The sequence below is a fragment of the Gekko japonicus genome, unplaced genomic scaffold (assembly GCF_001447785.1).
Source record: "Gekko japonicus isolate JY-2015 unplaced genomic scaffold, Gekko_japonicus_V1.1 scaffold40, whole genome shotgun sequence".
Taxonomy (NCBI): Eukaryota; Metazoa; Chordata; class Lepidosauria; order Squamata; family Gekkonidae; genus Gekko; species Gekko japonicus.
Window position 1 is genome coordinate 660,915 of NW_015172554.1, and position 15,899 is coordinate 676,813.

Consider the following 15,899-nt stretch of genomic DNA (forward strand, 5'->3'; position numbering starts at 1 on the left):
AGCGTATACCCAGAATTAAAGTTTCCTGATCTTAAAGGTACCACCAGACTCAAACTTTGTTCACAGGAATTGTGAGGGGGGGGGATGAGAAAGAACGAACTATATAAACCACTCTAAGTTCCTTGGAAGAAGTGTTAGATAAAAGTGTAATAGAAATCAACTCATCCATTCATATCCCACCTTTCTTCCAAAATGGAGTTCAAAGTGGTATACCTGGAGTTTCCAGAAAGTTTCCCAGCCAGGCCCTGACCACATCCAGACCTGCTTAGCTTCAACAAGGTTATGGATCATGTGCTCTCCAACCAAATCCTCAGAATTTCAGAGCGATTTCAGCTGTTTCGCTCAATTTTTCATCCCTTAGTACTTAAACTGACCTGGATGGCCCAGAGTGATCTTGACAGATCTCTGGAGCTAAGCAGGCTCGGCCCTAGTTAGTGCTTGGATGGGAGACCACCAAGGAAATCCAGGGTCTCTATGCAGAGGCAGGCAACACCAGCCCACCTCTGATGGTCTCTTGCCTTGAAAATTCTATGGTCTTTCATCAGACATTCATATGGAGGAGGGAATCTGAAATAGAGCTTGCTGTTCCCGCTCCTGATCTCTATGCAGTCATCAGAAGGTCTGAATGGCATGCAACTGTACACAGGCAAACTCTGTGGGAACACCGCCTCTTGCAAGGAGAGAGCCTAGGCAGGGCCACCTTTTGTGTGTGCACATTCTATCCACACCTTATTCCTTGTTGTATCCTCTTCCGTCTTTCAGCGGGTGCCTAATCCCACCATCTGTACACCGTGTAAGAGGGCAGGTGGTGACAGCTGGTGATGCTACACCATGGTGGGCCAGAGTTTGGCAGTGAGTTCTTCTGGCGCTAGCAGGCCTCATCAGCTGCCTACAGCCTCAGCCTTGGAGGCTGGCCCTGTCAACCCCTCTGCAGCTGCTTGGTGACTTGATGTAGTCACAGGCTTTCTGAAAGGCTTGCAAAGGTGCAGGACAGAGCCCAGGTTAGGGTTGCCATCACCCCTGTGGGGCCAAGGGAATCCCCTGATCTGGGGCCCCCCAATCTGCTGCTGGCCAGTTGGCTGGCGGGGGAAGCCTCACCCCTGAACACCAGCATCCCATGGGGACACCGCCAATGCAATGATGTCACTGGTAGTGATATCATCATGCTGGGACTATTGTGGAGTGATGCTCTAGCATTCAGGGGGAACTCTATGGTTACCATAGATTTTTTGCCATGAATTCTAGAGTGTCACTGCACGACGGTGTCACTGCCACACATGCTTCACTCACATGGCAGAAGGCTCCTGGCTCCATGTCCACTGCAGCAAAGGTGAGACCTGGCAACCCTATCCAGGCCCCTCCAGTGCAGAGCCCTCCTCGATTGTTTGTTTATAATTAGGTTGTTTTTCTGGCATTCTGCCTTTGGAACACAACCTGGACAGAGGCTAACAAGAGAATCTGAACTTGTGTCTGTGTGGGAAGGGAAGAGCTTGTTAATATTTCTGCAGTGAAAAAAACTCTCTCCAAGAAGGAAAGAGGAGGTGGGTGTGCAGCTGCAATTTTTTTCCTTCAGAGCTTCTTAATTAATCCTTTGTGACACGGATGGGAACTCATTCAGATAACAGCCAAGTACAGGCTGGGTGATGGAGACACTCTGTCTTGCTCCAATTAGTATTGTGGTCAAGGGTTAAGAAGACTGAGCATCATTACTAATGACACTGATAACTAAATTAAAAACACTATTCAGGTGGGAAATATTCAGTAGAATTCCCTGAAATCAACACAGATGGCAAACTAGGGGTGATCTTTGGGACGATCGAATTTGCCCCATATTGCAATGCCTTGGGTTCCCTTCACCCAGCTCTCTGACATCTGAAGATACCACAAACAAAGCTGGACCAGAGTCCTAAATGGGCCTTAAGCCAGTGAACTGATGGAAAGAAGGGATTCCACCACCCAGCTCTAGCCAATTGACGGAACTAAAGGGAGACCTCCCAATTGCCCTTCAAGAATGGGTCAGGGGTTCAGCACAGAAGGTTTCAGGTTCACTCCCTGGCGATCTCACATAAGGTCTTTAGAAAATCATTCCTCTGCCTGAGATCTTGGAGAGCTGCCGTCAGAATAAAGAATTCTGAGCTACACAGACCGATAGTCGGACTTGAAATAGGGCGGCTTCATATGCCCAATGAATCACCACCAATCCAGAGCAGCTTAGATACTCGCAGAACCTTACAACATTTCTAGGGCAGCCTATCGTGCTCGTTTGAGAAATAAGGAGACCTTACACAGACTTCTGGTTTCCTTCTCTCCTGCCTTTGACTCATCTTCAACTGTCTGGAAGCTGTGGATAGAAGATTGCATCTCGAACTGTGTAGAAGACTGACTGATACAGAAAGCTCTAAGCAAATTTGGTGGCTGTTTTTCAGTGGAACTTCCCAGGAATGTTAGGAATGCCAAAATAATTCAAATAATCCTGAATTCTTTTTTATTCTGTTTGACCTCAGTCAGTCTCTAGGCTACTATTTGAATCTTCTTAATAGACCTTGCCCCTGCCTAGATTTTTGTCTGGGGTCTCACACACACAGTTTAACTGCCAACCAAGCAAGCATCTCCTGTCCTTACCCAAGATATGGAAAGAAAGGGAAACCAGCGCATCCATGGATGGAGCTCTCCTGTAGCACTCAGAATAAGGCCATAAAGAGACTCATACATGCATATCAAAGGCAAGCAAGAAAAACAACTCTGCAGGGATTGTTCTTGCCAGCAAAGGAGGAAAAAAACACACACACACACACACAGAGGAAAAGGGGTGACAAAAGAAATACAGAGGAAAAAGAGCAGCCCATAAGAAAGGGCCAGAGGAGAAACACTATGGTGGCATACCAAGTTGGTTGCTAGACAAAGAGATAGAGAGAAGCCCTGAAAGGCAGCCCAGTTCTTCAGAAACAAAGAGATGTGTTGGGGCATGGAACAGAAGAGACATCACTTTTCTTTCACCAGAAAAGAACCAAAAATTGTACGACAGCTTGTAAAGGTGGTAAGGGGAGGCAGGGGTAGAAGAGGTAAAAAGACAGAAAGTTGTCATCTAAGGCACTTAATTTCTTTGTGCACGTATGTTCTCAGCCACACACAAAACCTTGATCACAAGGAAAAAGGGATACATGAAATGAGCTATGCATGATACAACCAATAGTAATGTCCGCAACTGCAGTGGCACATCCTTTGCAATCATGTCAATTTTTTAATGGCTGTATTGTTGCACAACACATCCTGGCTCACACTTTTTCCAGTGATTACTATCTATAGTCATGAGTTTGTGCATGGTCAAGAATGGCCACTGGCTACTCCTGGAAATGTGAGTAGTCAGACTGATGAGTCTTTCTGTGTCGCCAGTGAAATTCTGCCAATGTCTGCCTGGTATTTTGTTTTAACCCCTGCCAATGCTACTAGCTCTGGGGAGGGGAGTTTCAATAGGTGAAACTGTGTAGGGGTGAAAGGATTAAATTTCTTCTCCCTGCACCTAGTTAATAAATCTGGTGTTACAGATTTAGGGATTGGAAGCTAAAAAGGTTATTATTTCAATTATTAAAACTAATTTAAGGCCATGCTATTAAATGCATATTGAACCTCATGGGACTCATTGTCTGTAAATGTTGAACTGGGGCACTGGATGGTTAAACTATGCATTGTTAATTTTTAACTAGATGGGTAAAGGAACATGGACTCCAATGTATTAAGCAGCACAACATGCAAATGTCATTATCTACTACACTACAAATATAAATTGGTTTCATACATGGCATGGCTTCCCCACAAAGAAACCTGGGAATTGTAGTTTGTTAAAATAGCTGATAATCTGTCAATAGGGATGGGCATGAACTGGGCAAATGTGGTTCATTTCGGTTTGTGGTGTGCCCAGTTCGTACGCCTCAAACCATCACAAACTTTGTGGTGCGAAACAAACTGGTTCAATTTATAAGGTGAGAGAACAGCCCCCCTGGCATGCTAGAGGATCTTGCAAGGGATCTCCAGCTGGCTCTTCTCTACCTGCCCTCCAAGTTTGGTGAGGACTGGATTTACGGGGTCTGAATTACATCCCCCCAAAGAAGGTGCCTCCAGGAAACTGTTTTCTGAGGAAATGACAGGCACAGGTTTAAGAGTGTATAGAATGGACCCTGTGCAAGCTAGAGACACCAGACTCACAAGTTATGTTGTTTTGAAATTTGGTAAACATTTTGATAGATCAGAGAGAGTCTATCTGGAAATGCATCCATTCACGAACTGCATGAACTGCCATTAACTACTTGAAAGTTTGTGCAAAGCTCATGAACCATGAACCAGCCAAAATTCGTCACGAACTTTAGTCTGTAAACTGGTTCGAGTTAGCAGCCACACAGATTCTTATTGCATCTAAACCTCCGATGCTGTCTCAATGGTATAATTGAATATTGGAGAATTTTATAATACATAACATTTCATTTAATTTATCTAATGCTTCACCTGAAAATTATTATAAAAAAGTAGTAGCTATCTGGTATCCTGTTATTAGTTTTATGTTGGACAAAGATATTATTCCTGACAATCCACAATATTAAAAAATGATTTATTTTTGAATTCTGTATTTGAAGTTAATCCCGCTGTATAGTTGTTTGAGTTGAGTAGTAGGATGTATATTGTAAAATATTGTTTCATTATCATTGTTGTAACTATTTAAAATTGTTAATTAAAAAAGGAAAAAAAACTGGTTTGTGCCCATCCCTATCTGTCAAAGCATCTCTCCTCACAGACGCCCTCTGCAGATGATATACATATGTTGACATCAATGTCTATACAGAGGGAACATTTGGCCCCTCCCACTGCCTACACATGATTGCTGGAAGATGAATACAGTGTGTATGTGTGGAGGTTCCGTCCCTGTGATCAGAAGCACTACAAAAAGTAGCTTTCCCAGTCATGGTGTCCTATGCACAAAGATGCCATGTTCATGTTTCACCTACCACACATAGGCACGGGCAGGGTCAGTGAGCTCATTTCCAATACCATCCATACCCTCTGATTTCAATGCACTCATGCTAACTGAAGATGGCCACAGCTATAATTCCCAAAGTGCTTTGGAGGGAGGGAACAACAATTAAACCGGCTTAGGCATATAGTGAAGATGTACGGATACAGTCAATGCTCCAATTCCAGGGAAGGCGGGGGCAGAACTTCCTTGATAATTATGCATCCTCCCTTGATAATTTCCCCAGATGTATATGAATGCAATAACTAGGGGTGAGATTTCAAGAGGAAGAAGGAGGGGGCAATATGAATATTTCCCTCACCCTTTCCCCTCACCCTGCTTTCTTGCTGAGAACTGATTCTGTTCATTGGGCGAAGGGAATATGAAAGTCTATACATGTCCCCCCCATGGGGTAAAAGGACCTTGGGATGGTGATTTTTGGCAGGAAAACAAAGTGAGGAAAAAGGTGAAATACTTCTCTTCCTTTAAATCAGAGAGCAATTGGATAAATGATTCATGAAAGTATATGTACCATGCCAGCTCTCAAAGGAGCAGTGCACTTTCACCTTTGAAGTTGTTGCTGCTTCCTGACCCTCTGATTTTATTCATTCCTCAATTGTACAATATCATTGGGTGGCAGCAGCAGTAACAAAGAGGAACCAAATCCCACTGACATCTCCAGTGACTGAACACAGCTTCTGCTCAGCTCAGCTGCAAATCCATCAGTGTCTCATTTGCACAGCTCACTGCAATGATGGGAAGCAGGAAACTAACATCTCATTGAACACAATAGTGCTTTCTGATTTAATTAAATCTTTATCGAGAGCAAATTATGTGTATGAATGAGTCCACTGTTCTTTGGATTCAAGTGGTGCGATGATCCCAATACATTTATCTCCAAGAGTGTATTTAAGGGGGCTTTCATGGTGTCACCTGCATTTAAGACCTCACTCCCTCTTCTAGCACTGCCTACCTTAATTAGCTGTGATCTAATTAAAAAGATTCCACCCCAGGAATCTAAGAGATCGATCAGAATAGACAGTTACAAGGAGATGATAATAAAGATTTGTGGGTGTTTTATTCACCTAAAAAATGTTCTTAAGCTGCTTTCATGTGAACAAAGGAAAATAGCATTAGGTATTCCCACAGGAATTATTTAGTGGGGTGATTGTTTTATGTCTGCACTGTTCATGAATATATTTTATGTATATTTCATTTCTCCCCACCAAAAGGAAGGTCATAGCTCCTGAATATATGTTTGGATGTCCAAAAAGTTTCCTCTCTTTTATTCATTGGACAGGTAGGTGCCCTTCCTTCTATGATGGACAAAGAAAGAGGAGAAAGGCCGCCATTTTTAAATGGGGTCGAGCCAATCTACTGCTTTGATTTAAAACATACTAAAGAAATTTTCTGGCCATTGATATTGAGAGACTGAGCAGATCCAGCTGCCCTCTTTAACTGTAAAGACTTCTTCCACTGAAAGCAGGCTTATCTTGGAATACCTCAGGAATACAGGATACTATCCTTCTGTACAATGACTTCATTTCCAGACATAATTCCCCCCCCCCCTTTGCTGCTCTTTGACACACACCCCTTGCTTTGATTTCGGAGTGTGCTTTACTCTGGGGATATTCAAACAGATCAAGAGCTCTTGCTCCCTTTTTGCTCTTTACGGGAGAATAACTAACTGGTTAATTAACTGACTACTTTTGCTATATATGCATAAATTTGCATGCGAGAAAAATAATCCTAAAGAGTAAAAATGCATTTTCTTTTGTTGTAGATGGTACAGACACATGTCACAGCTGCCGTCATGTTAGAATAGAAAAGACATTCCTTTTCTTTTATATAGGAGAGACTGCACCTTCTAAGATGGCTTGACATCTTTCTTTTTTAAAATATGCAATTTTATTAAAAGTAGCCCGAGTCGCTCTAATGATCCTGATTTAATCAGAGCCTGGAAGCTAAACTGGGTTGGCTGTGGTTAGTACTTGGATGAGAGACCACCAGGGTTGCTATGCAGAGGAAAGCAATGGCAGACCACCTCTGAAGGTTGCTTGCCTTGAAAACCCCAATGGTCCTGGTGCTGCTATGGGCTGGTTATGACTTGACAGCACATAATTATTATGAATTAATTGTCTTTAAAACTTAAAATCTGTTGACCAATTAATCTGGGATACCTTTTTATTTGCTCTAAACATTTGTAATGGATTGGTTAAACAATGAGCTGGTTAAGATATTTTGATTTGAATAAGGAGGTCCTCCCAATTAACTTAACTGATTAATTCACTAAGCAGTGTACCTCTAAGACAAAACCATCACAAAACACAGGAGGCAGCGAAATGCTCTGTGTGCACTGATATCTAGTGAATTTTCATTGAGGAGGGACATTCAAACATGCAATGCACCCTTCCCTTGCAACTACATTCTGAAATGTTTTAGTCCCATAAGGGTTATGGCCTTGTAGAGAACAAAAAAAGGAACAGAGATTAAGGCCTTATTAACTGGAGCACTCTTTGTATGAACATGGCCTTAGTTTTATAATATTTCTCCCTGATTTGAAGCAGACAGAAAAAGGGGGGAGGGATAAGAAAGATAGGCCAAGAGAGCTTTATTTGGACAGAAAGGAACTCAGTTGGCTAGAAAGCTAGAATGGATATCACAAATGTAACAGCTGACATGTGGGATGTTCAAACTAGAACAGAGGTGTCAAATTCAAATGGACAGGAGGACTGTACTGTCCACTCAGCAAATGTCATGGTGGGGGAAAGGAGTCAGACAGATGGACGCTTATCATTTTCCCACCAGAGATGCCATCTTAAAAAACTCTCCAAGCAGCTTGCATAAGAAGGATCAACAGGACTTCTACAATCATTCACCTATCCAGGTGTCTCTTTGAGGAGATAGCAGGCAGATAGAAGTGTGATATCATCCGTTTTACAAGTGTCCAGAGTTTGAACTGAGAGAGCTGGGATAGCCTTCTCCTGTCCTATCTGGATTTAGTTTGTCCTGGGCCAAGTACTTAGTAACTAGCTGGGGCTTTGTGGGTGTACATGTGTATGTGAGAGTGTGATTTAGCTCCCTCCCTCATCTCTACTGATTCTCCTCTCAAGAGGCCGTAGTTCCCCATTTTAAAAGAATTGCAGCTGTGCAATCTTTGCAAGTAATGTTGGATCCCACTGAGTGGTAGAAAAGGGACCCCAGTCACCACACTTTATTACAGGAGAGACCAAACTGAAGTGGCCGCATTGCTGCAAGAGGCCAGCCTGGGAATCCTTGGCGGACTGCATCAGGTCCTTGGCCATATGTTTTTGACACCCCATGAACTAGAAGATACAGCATCCCAAAGAGCTTAGAGAAACCACAAATATGACAGGAAAAGAGGACAGTCAGCTTAGCCACAACACACGGATATCACGGGTCATCCCAGGAGGAGGTCTAACCTTATAGGCAACACGAGCTGGGCATTTCTTTCCCAGACCAAGTGGTGGGGACATGTGTCTCAGCATTTCATACATGTCCGTGTAACTGATGCGCCCACTTGGAACCGGAGGGAGAGAGAGAAAGAAAAGCAAAGGTGGCGGTGGGGAGGGATTAAGGCAGGGAGAAGAAAAAAATAAAACCAAGCAACAATAAAGGGGAAACCAGGGATAAAGGGAAAGCAGACAAGAAGAGAGAAATTTGGGTTAATTCGATTATTTTCTCTTTTTTTGTTGTTGGCTTGCTTTCAGGGAGGAGAAACGAAACAATCAAAGAGAGAGGGTTAAGCAGAAGATTGCTCCAATTTCATCTCTTTGGGTATCTCCTTCCACCTGCTCACCGATATAAAGCGACTTCTGAATCCCTGCGGTAGCAGTCCGGAATGATTGATGTTGGACACAGGGACAGGAAGGGTGAACCTATGAAAGAGGCAGGGGGAGGAGGGGGAGCTTCTGCATTTTTCAGACAGGCTTTTGGGGTTTTTTTGGGAAAGTGGTTATATTCACCATGCCAAGGAGAACTGGTGGGGAGCATTATGGGGCAGCCAGCAGTGACTTGAATAAAATGTTTTTACCCTTTTACCCTTTATTCCGATTGTCACTTCCAATTTATCTAAAAGGCCACAAAACACAAAGCCAAAGGAAGACAATCCCCCCTTTTCACTTCCATGTGGAGAGACCACAAGCCTGCGTGACCTGAAAGAGCAGGGACATGTTGGCTGTCCGTGATTACTCAAGTAGTAAAGCACAGGCTCTCTGCATGTGCTCAGAAACATGCCTGCTTCTTCTTAGTAGTATTATTATTGTATTGCTTCACATGTATTAGGACACAGTCAAGCATGGAAGCTAAGGTCCTAGAGATTAAGTGTAAAAAAGAGGTCATTGGCATGACCTTCTCAGTAGTGATGCTGTGCCTCTAACAGTGGCACGCCCACATCAGAGTTGCAGTAGGAGACCTACCAGCGCTGGGGAGGGGGGCTTTTCTGGCAACACAGTGATATCACTGGCAGCATAATTTCCAGTGTGACCCAGAAGTTACACCACTAGCCTTATTGGTGTGGTCACTTCTTGGGCAAGCTACAAGTGACATTACTGGGCTGCCAGTGACAGCGATTTCCTCCCATTCCCCCTCCCCGCCCATTGAGTGGCAGCGGGGGAAGAGGGCTGGTGGTGGGATGTCTCCCGTCAATCTTGGAGATGTGGCAGCCCTAGCCAAAACCCAACTTTGCAGCCAATTGGATGGCAGATGTTTCCTGCGGCTAATTTTAGCTTGCTGTTTATAGCTTTGTAGTGGGTTTGAGCTGCACTTTCTTGAAATGTTTTCTTACTCATCATTGTGAATTGCCATTATTTTTTCTTCAGTAGGAAGCTTATAAATTGTAAAAAGAAAAACAAATGTGTGAATAAGCACCAGTGAGCTCAGATTAAAAGCTAAACTAAGCTTTAAAAAAATTCCCCGTTTTACAGTGGCTTAATGGAAGAGCACTTGCTCTGCATGCAGAAGGCCCCATGTTCAATTCCTGCGATCTCCAGTTAAGGGATCTCAAATAGCTGGTATTCAGAACTCCCAATCGGAGATTTTGGGCAGCTGCTACTAGTCTGAGTAGATAATACCAAGGTAGGTAGAACAATGGCCTGATATAATATAAAGCAGCTTCATATGTTCATGTCAGGAGCTCGGGCTGTTGGAACTTGGGCACCTTCCAGTGTCCTTTGTAGAAGGTCTTTGGAGCTTCAGTACTGGAAGAGAAGGGGGTTAAACTCACACGGTGTCCTTTTTCTCCCACTATGAGCCCAGCAGAGAGCTCCCTGGCGTGTCCTCCTTGGACTTTAACTGATTCTGCTGGCCTTTCCAACATTGTTGATGCTCTGGGGCCTGCCAGGTTCTCCCTGGGGTGTCTTAGCAGAGGAACGACATTGCTGGACCCAATGGGTGGCAGGTAGTTGCTCCCCTGTCTGTTGGCCTTGGTAACTAGAATAACAGAATCACAGAGTTGGAAGGGGCCATACAGGCCATCTAGTCCAACCCCCTGCTCAGTGCAGGATCAGCCTAGAGCATCCCTGACAAGTGTTTGTCCAGCCGCTGTTTAAAGACTGCCAGGGAGGGGGAGCTCACCACCTCCCTAGGCAGCTGATTCCACTGTTGCACAACTCTGATTGACAAAAAGTTTTTCCTAATATCCAGCTGTACCTTCCTGCCCTTAATTTAAACCCGTTATTGTGAGTCCTATCCTGTGCTGCTGTGGTGGTGGACTCCCTTATCCTGGACAGTTAATATGACTTGGAATGGGGAGTGCACCCTTCCTCTCTGCCCACCACAATGTGAGCATCCACCCATGCAGTGGTGCGATGTGCAGATCCAGCCAAATCTCAAGCATATAAGCAATATACAAGGTTGAATTCAGGGAATAACTGCACATATATACAAAGTCTACATGTAGAGGGTTTGACCAGATTTGGACATTATACCACTGTGTAGATACTGACTCAAGCTGGAAGGGGGGCAAACACACCAGGTTCTCCACTTTCCCTTCCTTTCCCACGTATATGGCCCAACATTGTTCAAATATGCCCAAAGTGTATTCATTCTACCAAGTTTAGTCTAAGAGCCACCAAAGGCTTTTCAGTAAACTTATATATATATATTTTAAATAGTATAAAGAAACTTTCTTTTCCCCCCAACAAAGTAGTCTCTCAGCTACTTCACCTGCTGGCTGGGAGGCAAGAAAGTATAAAGGAAAGCGAACACTACCAGGGAGGGGAAAGAGAAAAAAACATTTTCCAGTGATGAATCCCTTCACCGTTGATGGAGATCTTATGGATTTCTTTATACCCCGTAGAAATACATTTTTTCTAGGTAACCCAGTGCAGATGGTGGACATAGGTTTCTAGTTTTTCATGAGTCCAAAAAAAGTAGGAAGTTGAATATGCTTTAACTACCCCTATTTACTGGGAGCTGTACCTATTCTCTGTTTCCAGTTTTGTCTCTGTTTTGCCTTTGGGCAATACCTGATTGAAATTTTGTTAATGAGACACACGAGAGTTGCCTTCCTTCAAGTTTCAGCCCTCTCCATGTCTCTAGCAGTGGCCCATAGCTATGGTGGGGCACGATGGGGCCAAGCCCCCTCAGTCATGATCAATGCCCACCACCCTGCCCCTGCCCCCAAAGGGTCCTTGCTCACCTTCAAGGCCAGCTCGTGCAGGAGCACCCACCGTGCTCGTTCACCTCTCACTTTGTTGCTACAAGAGGAGAACCAGCTGGTGCACTCTCCACTCTGCAGAAGAGAGCGCATACCGGCCGGTTCTCTGCCCGCAAGCCAGGCGCCAGGACAGCAGGTGAGCGAATGGGTGGGGGGCTCAGGAGCAGGTGAATCAGGCAGGCTGCCTCTCTGCAGTGTGCCTGCGCCAGGCCTCTCTTCAGTGCACCTGCGCCGGGGAGGAGTCATGTGACCAAGTCACGTCACTGAGCCACCACGGGTCACATGACTCTCCCCTGGTGCAGGTGCACTGAAGAGAGGCAGCAGCCTCCTTGCTTGCCTGCTCGCCTGCTGCCCTGGTGCCTGGTCGGCCATATGCGCTCTCTGCTGCAGGGTGGAGAGCACACCGGCCAGCTCTTCTCCTGTAACGAGAAAGTGTGAGGTGAACGAGCGCTATTATTACTTAATCAGATTGGTAATCAGAGTCCAGATAATTAGATTAAGAACTGAGTAGTAATCTAAATGAAGTTCCCTGCTCCCCACTCCCTTGCCCCAGAGCCCTGTCCCTGCCCCACCAACCAAAGAGTTAGCAAAGAGTGCATCTTGTCCCTAACCCTACATAACTGAATCTGCCTGAACTCTAAGGCATCACACAGTGCAGTGCCTTCCACAAGACAAACGGATGTTGTTGAAGTATATTTTGAACTGTTGATAACCTCTTCTGAAACAATTATGTTTTTCCCCTGTATAGCTTTCAGTCTACACTTTCTCAGCTCCTTAATCACAAGCCATTCCAGAGTAACTGAATTCAGCAGATACAGTACAGTCTTCAGCACTGTGCAATTTTGGCAGAGATCCTTGGTATACCAGTAGGAATGTTAGCATGTCCCCATTTTCAGCTACAAAATGTTTGGAAGGTATGAAAACTGGTATATATTTAAGGAACTCTATTGAATGATATGAATATTTCCTAAATTTGCCTTCCTCTAACAAGCCAGCAAAAAGGGGGGATATTTAAATTCCTTTTTGGGAGGGTTTCCCCCCATCCCAAGACTCTGGGACCAAATTTAAGTACATATAAATAGGGAAGAGGCAGAGAGAATGGCTTCCTAGTTTCTCCACTCCTGGCCAGGAGGGGTGAACATGTTGAAGCTGACTGTCTCATAAGGCTGCCAGTGTTCAGGTAAGTGGGATACAGGTGTGCAGGAGCAGAGATGCATCATGGGGAATGGGAACACAGGGTGGGGCGATGCCTGTCAATCATTCCTGTTCAGGCAATGGGTTAGTTACATTCCAGTTTACTCTTGGTGTTTTTTCTTTGCCTTTGCAGTTCAGATACAAAAATAGAAGTTCAAAAGCAAGGCAAAAGAAAAAGTAATACTGGATGGGGTTTTCTAAAATTCCAAACCTTGTATGCCACCCTATGTGGACACTTCTTTCCTAAGCCCAGAGGTGGAGCAATAGCTCGTAATAAATTGTACATATCCTTATAATGAATCCGGCAACTGGAAAGGAAAAATCGGTAAGTTGTGACAAAAAGTGACTCAAAGACACAGCCCCTTTCTGGAGCCTCACTCCGCCATCCCCCTGAAGACATGAAACAGAAGGGGGGGGGGGAAGGTTAAGAGCCACATTTGTTTCAGGGTCCTCCCATTTCCAACAGAACATCAGCCACAGTCCAGAGAGAGGAGGGGAAAACATCTTTGAGCTGTCGTGGAAAAGGAATATGCCCTAAGATTAAATTACTATTCTTTGCTTGTTGTTGGTACTGCTCAGACTGTCTTGAAGCAGCATCAAAGATACAACCTTTCCAGAATGGTGAAACCCCACCATATTCAGTACAAAAATCTCATTTCATTTCCACAGTTGTGCTCCAAGGGGAAAATGACTCTGCGAGCTTGCTGCAGAATCCAGCTGGGCACAACACTGATTTTAAAAAAAGAATTCTAAAAAAAATATATCTGGCAATGACCAGTGCATAAATGGGTAAGTGTGAGCATGGTGTTTAAAAGAAATGCTTGAAGCATGGGGGGGGGGGGCAAATTTGATGGTTAGAGTAGTATTGGACACATCTGTCATGCCCTTTGTGAAGATGGGAGGAGGCAAGCTGTCATTCCAAAGGAAGAGCCTGCTGCAACTTTGCTGTCCATCTTACTGCTTGCTCCCCCACAGTTCTCTCTTTATGTTACCTGTCTTCACCCAAAATTAATTATCCAAGATCTGAAGGAGTCAGGGCCAAACTAGATGTTACAGCACCCATGGGTGTGATCTGTGGATGCTGACACCATTTTGGAGCTGAACGTGGCCTTTTACAAATGCTGCAAGTGCTCAGTCCTGTTTGGGCCTGTAGTGCAACATGACCAGGTAACTCTGCCCCCCCCCACAATGTTTATGGTGGCCAATTTCAGCTGTAAAACAGCATTGACATCCACAGGTCCAAGCTATGGATGCCATAACGTCTAGTTTGGCCCTCAGTAGCTTCCTAATGGGAACCAACCTTACCCATTTTTGTTTTTATGCTGTCACATGAAAGAAAATCAACTTTCCTTGCAGGCTTAATAACAATCCCATTTCTCATAAGAGTTGCAAGACAATTGAAAAACACCCGACAAAACCCTCAACAAAAAGTCTCAAGCAGGAAAAGTACACATGTAATTTTTAAAAAGGCAAATATAAAGAATGGGGAGATGGCATAATTAAAACAGCAAGGGATGCCCCCAGTTAATAAAAAGGCCTGTCTTGTATATTAACTTGATTCAGCCTATAGTGCTTAGCATCAGATATTACATTGAATTATTACTTAGCATCAGATATTACATTGAATTATTACTATAGTGCTTAGCATCAGATATTACATTGAATTATTACTGATGACCAGGGAGAAGGGAAGGAGAGGGGCGGCGGCATTTTTTGTCTCTGGCACACTGGGGAAATGAAAGGCAAAAATGTATTGAATTGCATTTCCAGATGTCATAACCACCTTTTCTTAAACATCACTACTTTGTTCTCTTTTTCTTTTGTCTCCAGACTGGCCCAAAGGAAATTCCTGAGTCATGACTTCTGATTGGCAAATCTCTCTAGTGGTGTAAGAATTTGGCATGTTCACTCCTCTAGTGATCCCTGCCAGTACAGGATAATCTGATGGAAGGCAGTTCCTTCACTGCATGGTAATTACTCCTGAAATGGCTTTTCAAGTCCCTAAGAGCAGTACATGCCAATGGGTAGAAAGATCCAAGGTGATGACATGAACACCAGGTGAACTGGTTTCTACAGGTTGTTTGAATCGAGTCCCTCAGCTGTGAAGTAGCCATCTTATGAAAACAGACCTATCTACCCAAATGCTACTTTGCAAGAGTAAGAAGTATATGTAAGGATACATACCTGGCAGCGGGGTCATACTCTGCCCAAACCCGAATGAACTCATCGAGATGGTGAGGTCCTAGGATGGAAGAGTCTCGTGTCAAGTACTCAAAGTTGTCCATGATTACAGCCACAAACAGGTTCAACATCTGCAAGGGGAAGGGAGATGAGATTGGGGTGGGAAGGAGGGAGAAACATAAACGTTTATGCTTAATGAGTAGATGCAAATTTCAAAATGGTAGCAAAAGGAGGAGGAGGAGGAGGAGGAGGAGTAAATGGTGCATACTAGAACCTTTAGCCAGTTGTTCCACATTGAGGTAACCAGTAGTTTTCCTGTTCTCAGCTGGCCCACAGACCCCTCTGATTTGGTACATGCAGATCAAATTTGAAAAGAGCAATTCATAGCATTACAGGGCCCCTATATGGATGTGCAGCTGCAGCAGACCAACAGATCAAATGCTGGTATTTCACTGTGCTTCTCTTTACTGACTAGCCACCCTAGTTGTCGCCCCCTCCTTTTGCTGGGGAACAAAGTGCCCCATGGCCAGTTGCCTGAGGTGGGATGCTGTGTTGCATCCATTCTCTTGTAGACCATTGGCTGCAGGGTGCTTTTGTTCCCAGCTACAGGAGAAGATACCAGCGCTGCAAGTGCACGTCAGGCAATGGGTGGGGAAAATAAAGTCCCCTGCAGCTTAATGCCTCAGATCGTATAACCTCCTCCTACTTCTAACAAAAGGATGCAGGATATTTCATTCTTCAGTACAGGGGGTGAAGAGGTGGCAGCAGTGACCAGGCTAAAGATATGCCAGTGCCTGGTATGCTATTTTGCTACAGCAAAGAGTCTCTTAGTATTGTCAGGCT

The 15,899-nt window shown here is 44.4% G+C and overlaps 1 protein-coding gene across 1 annotated transcript in view; it reads right to left on the reverse strand.

Annotated features, from left to right (window-relative positions):
- The window catches only part of CACNA1B (calcium channel, voltage-dependent, N type, alpha 1B subunit), a 562,801-nt gene that overhangs the window by 22,367 nt on the left and 524,535 nt on the right, over positions 1-15,899 (reverse strand). Inside the window, exons 38-39 of the mRNA XM_015421148.1 lie at positions 15,060-15,187; positions 13,087-13,183 (exon numbers count right to left, since the gene is read on the reverse strand). Coding sequence (XP_015276634.1) covers positions 13,087-13,183; positions 15,060-15,187 — 225 coding nt within the window. The remainder of the gene's footprint in view (positions 1-13,086; positions 13,184-15,059; positions 15,188-15,899) is intronic.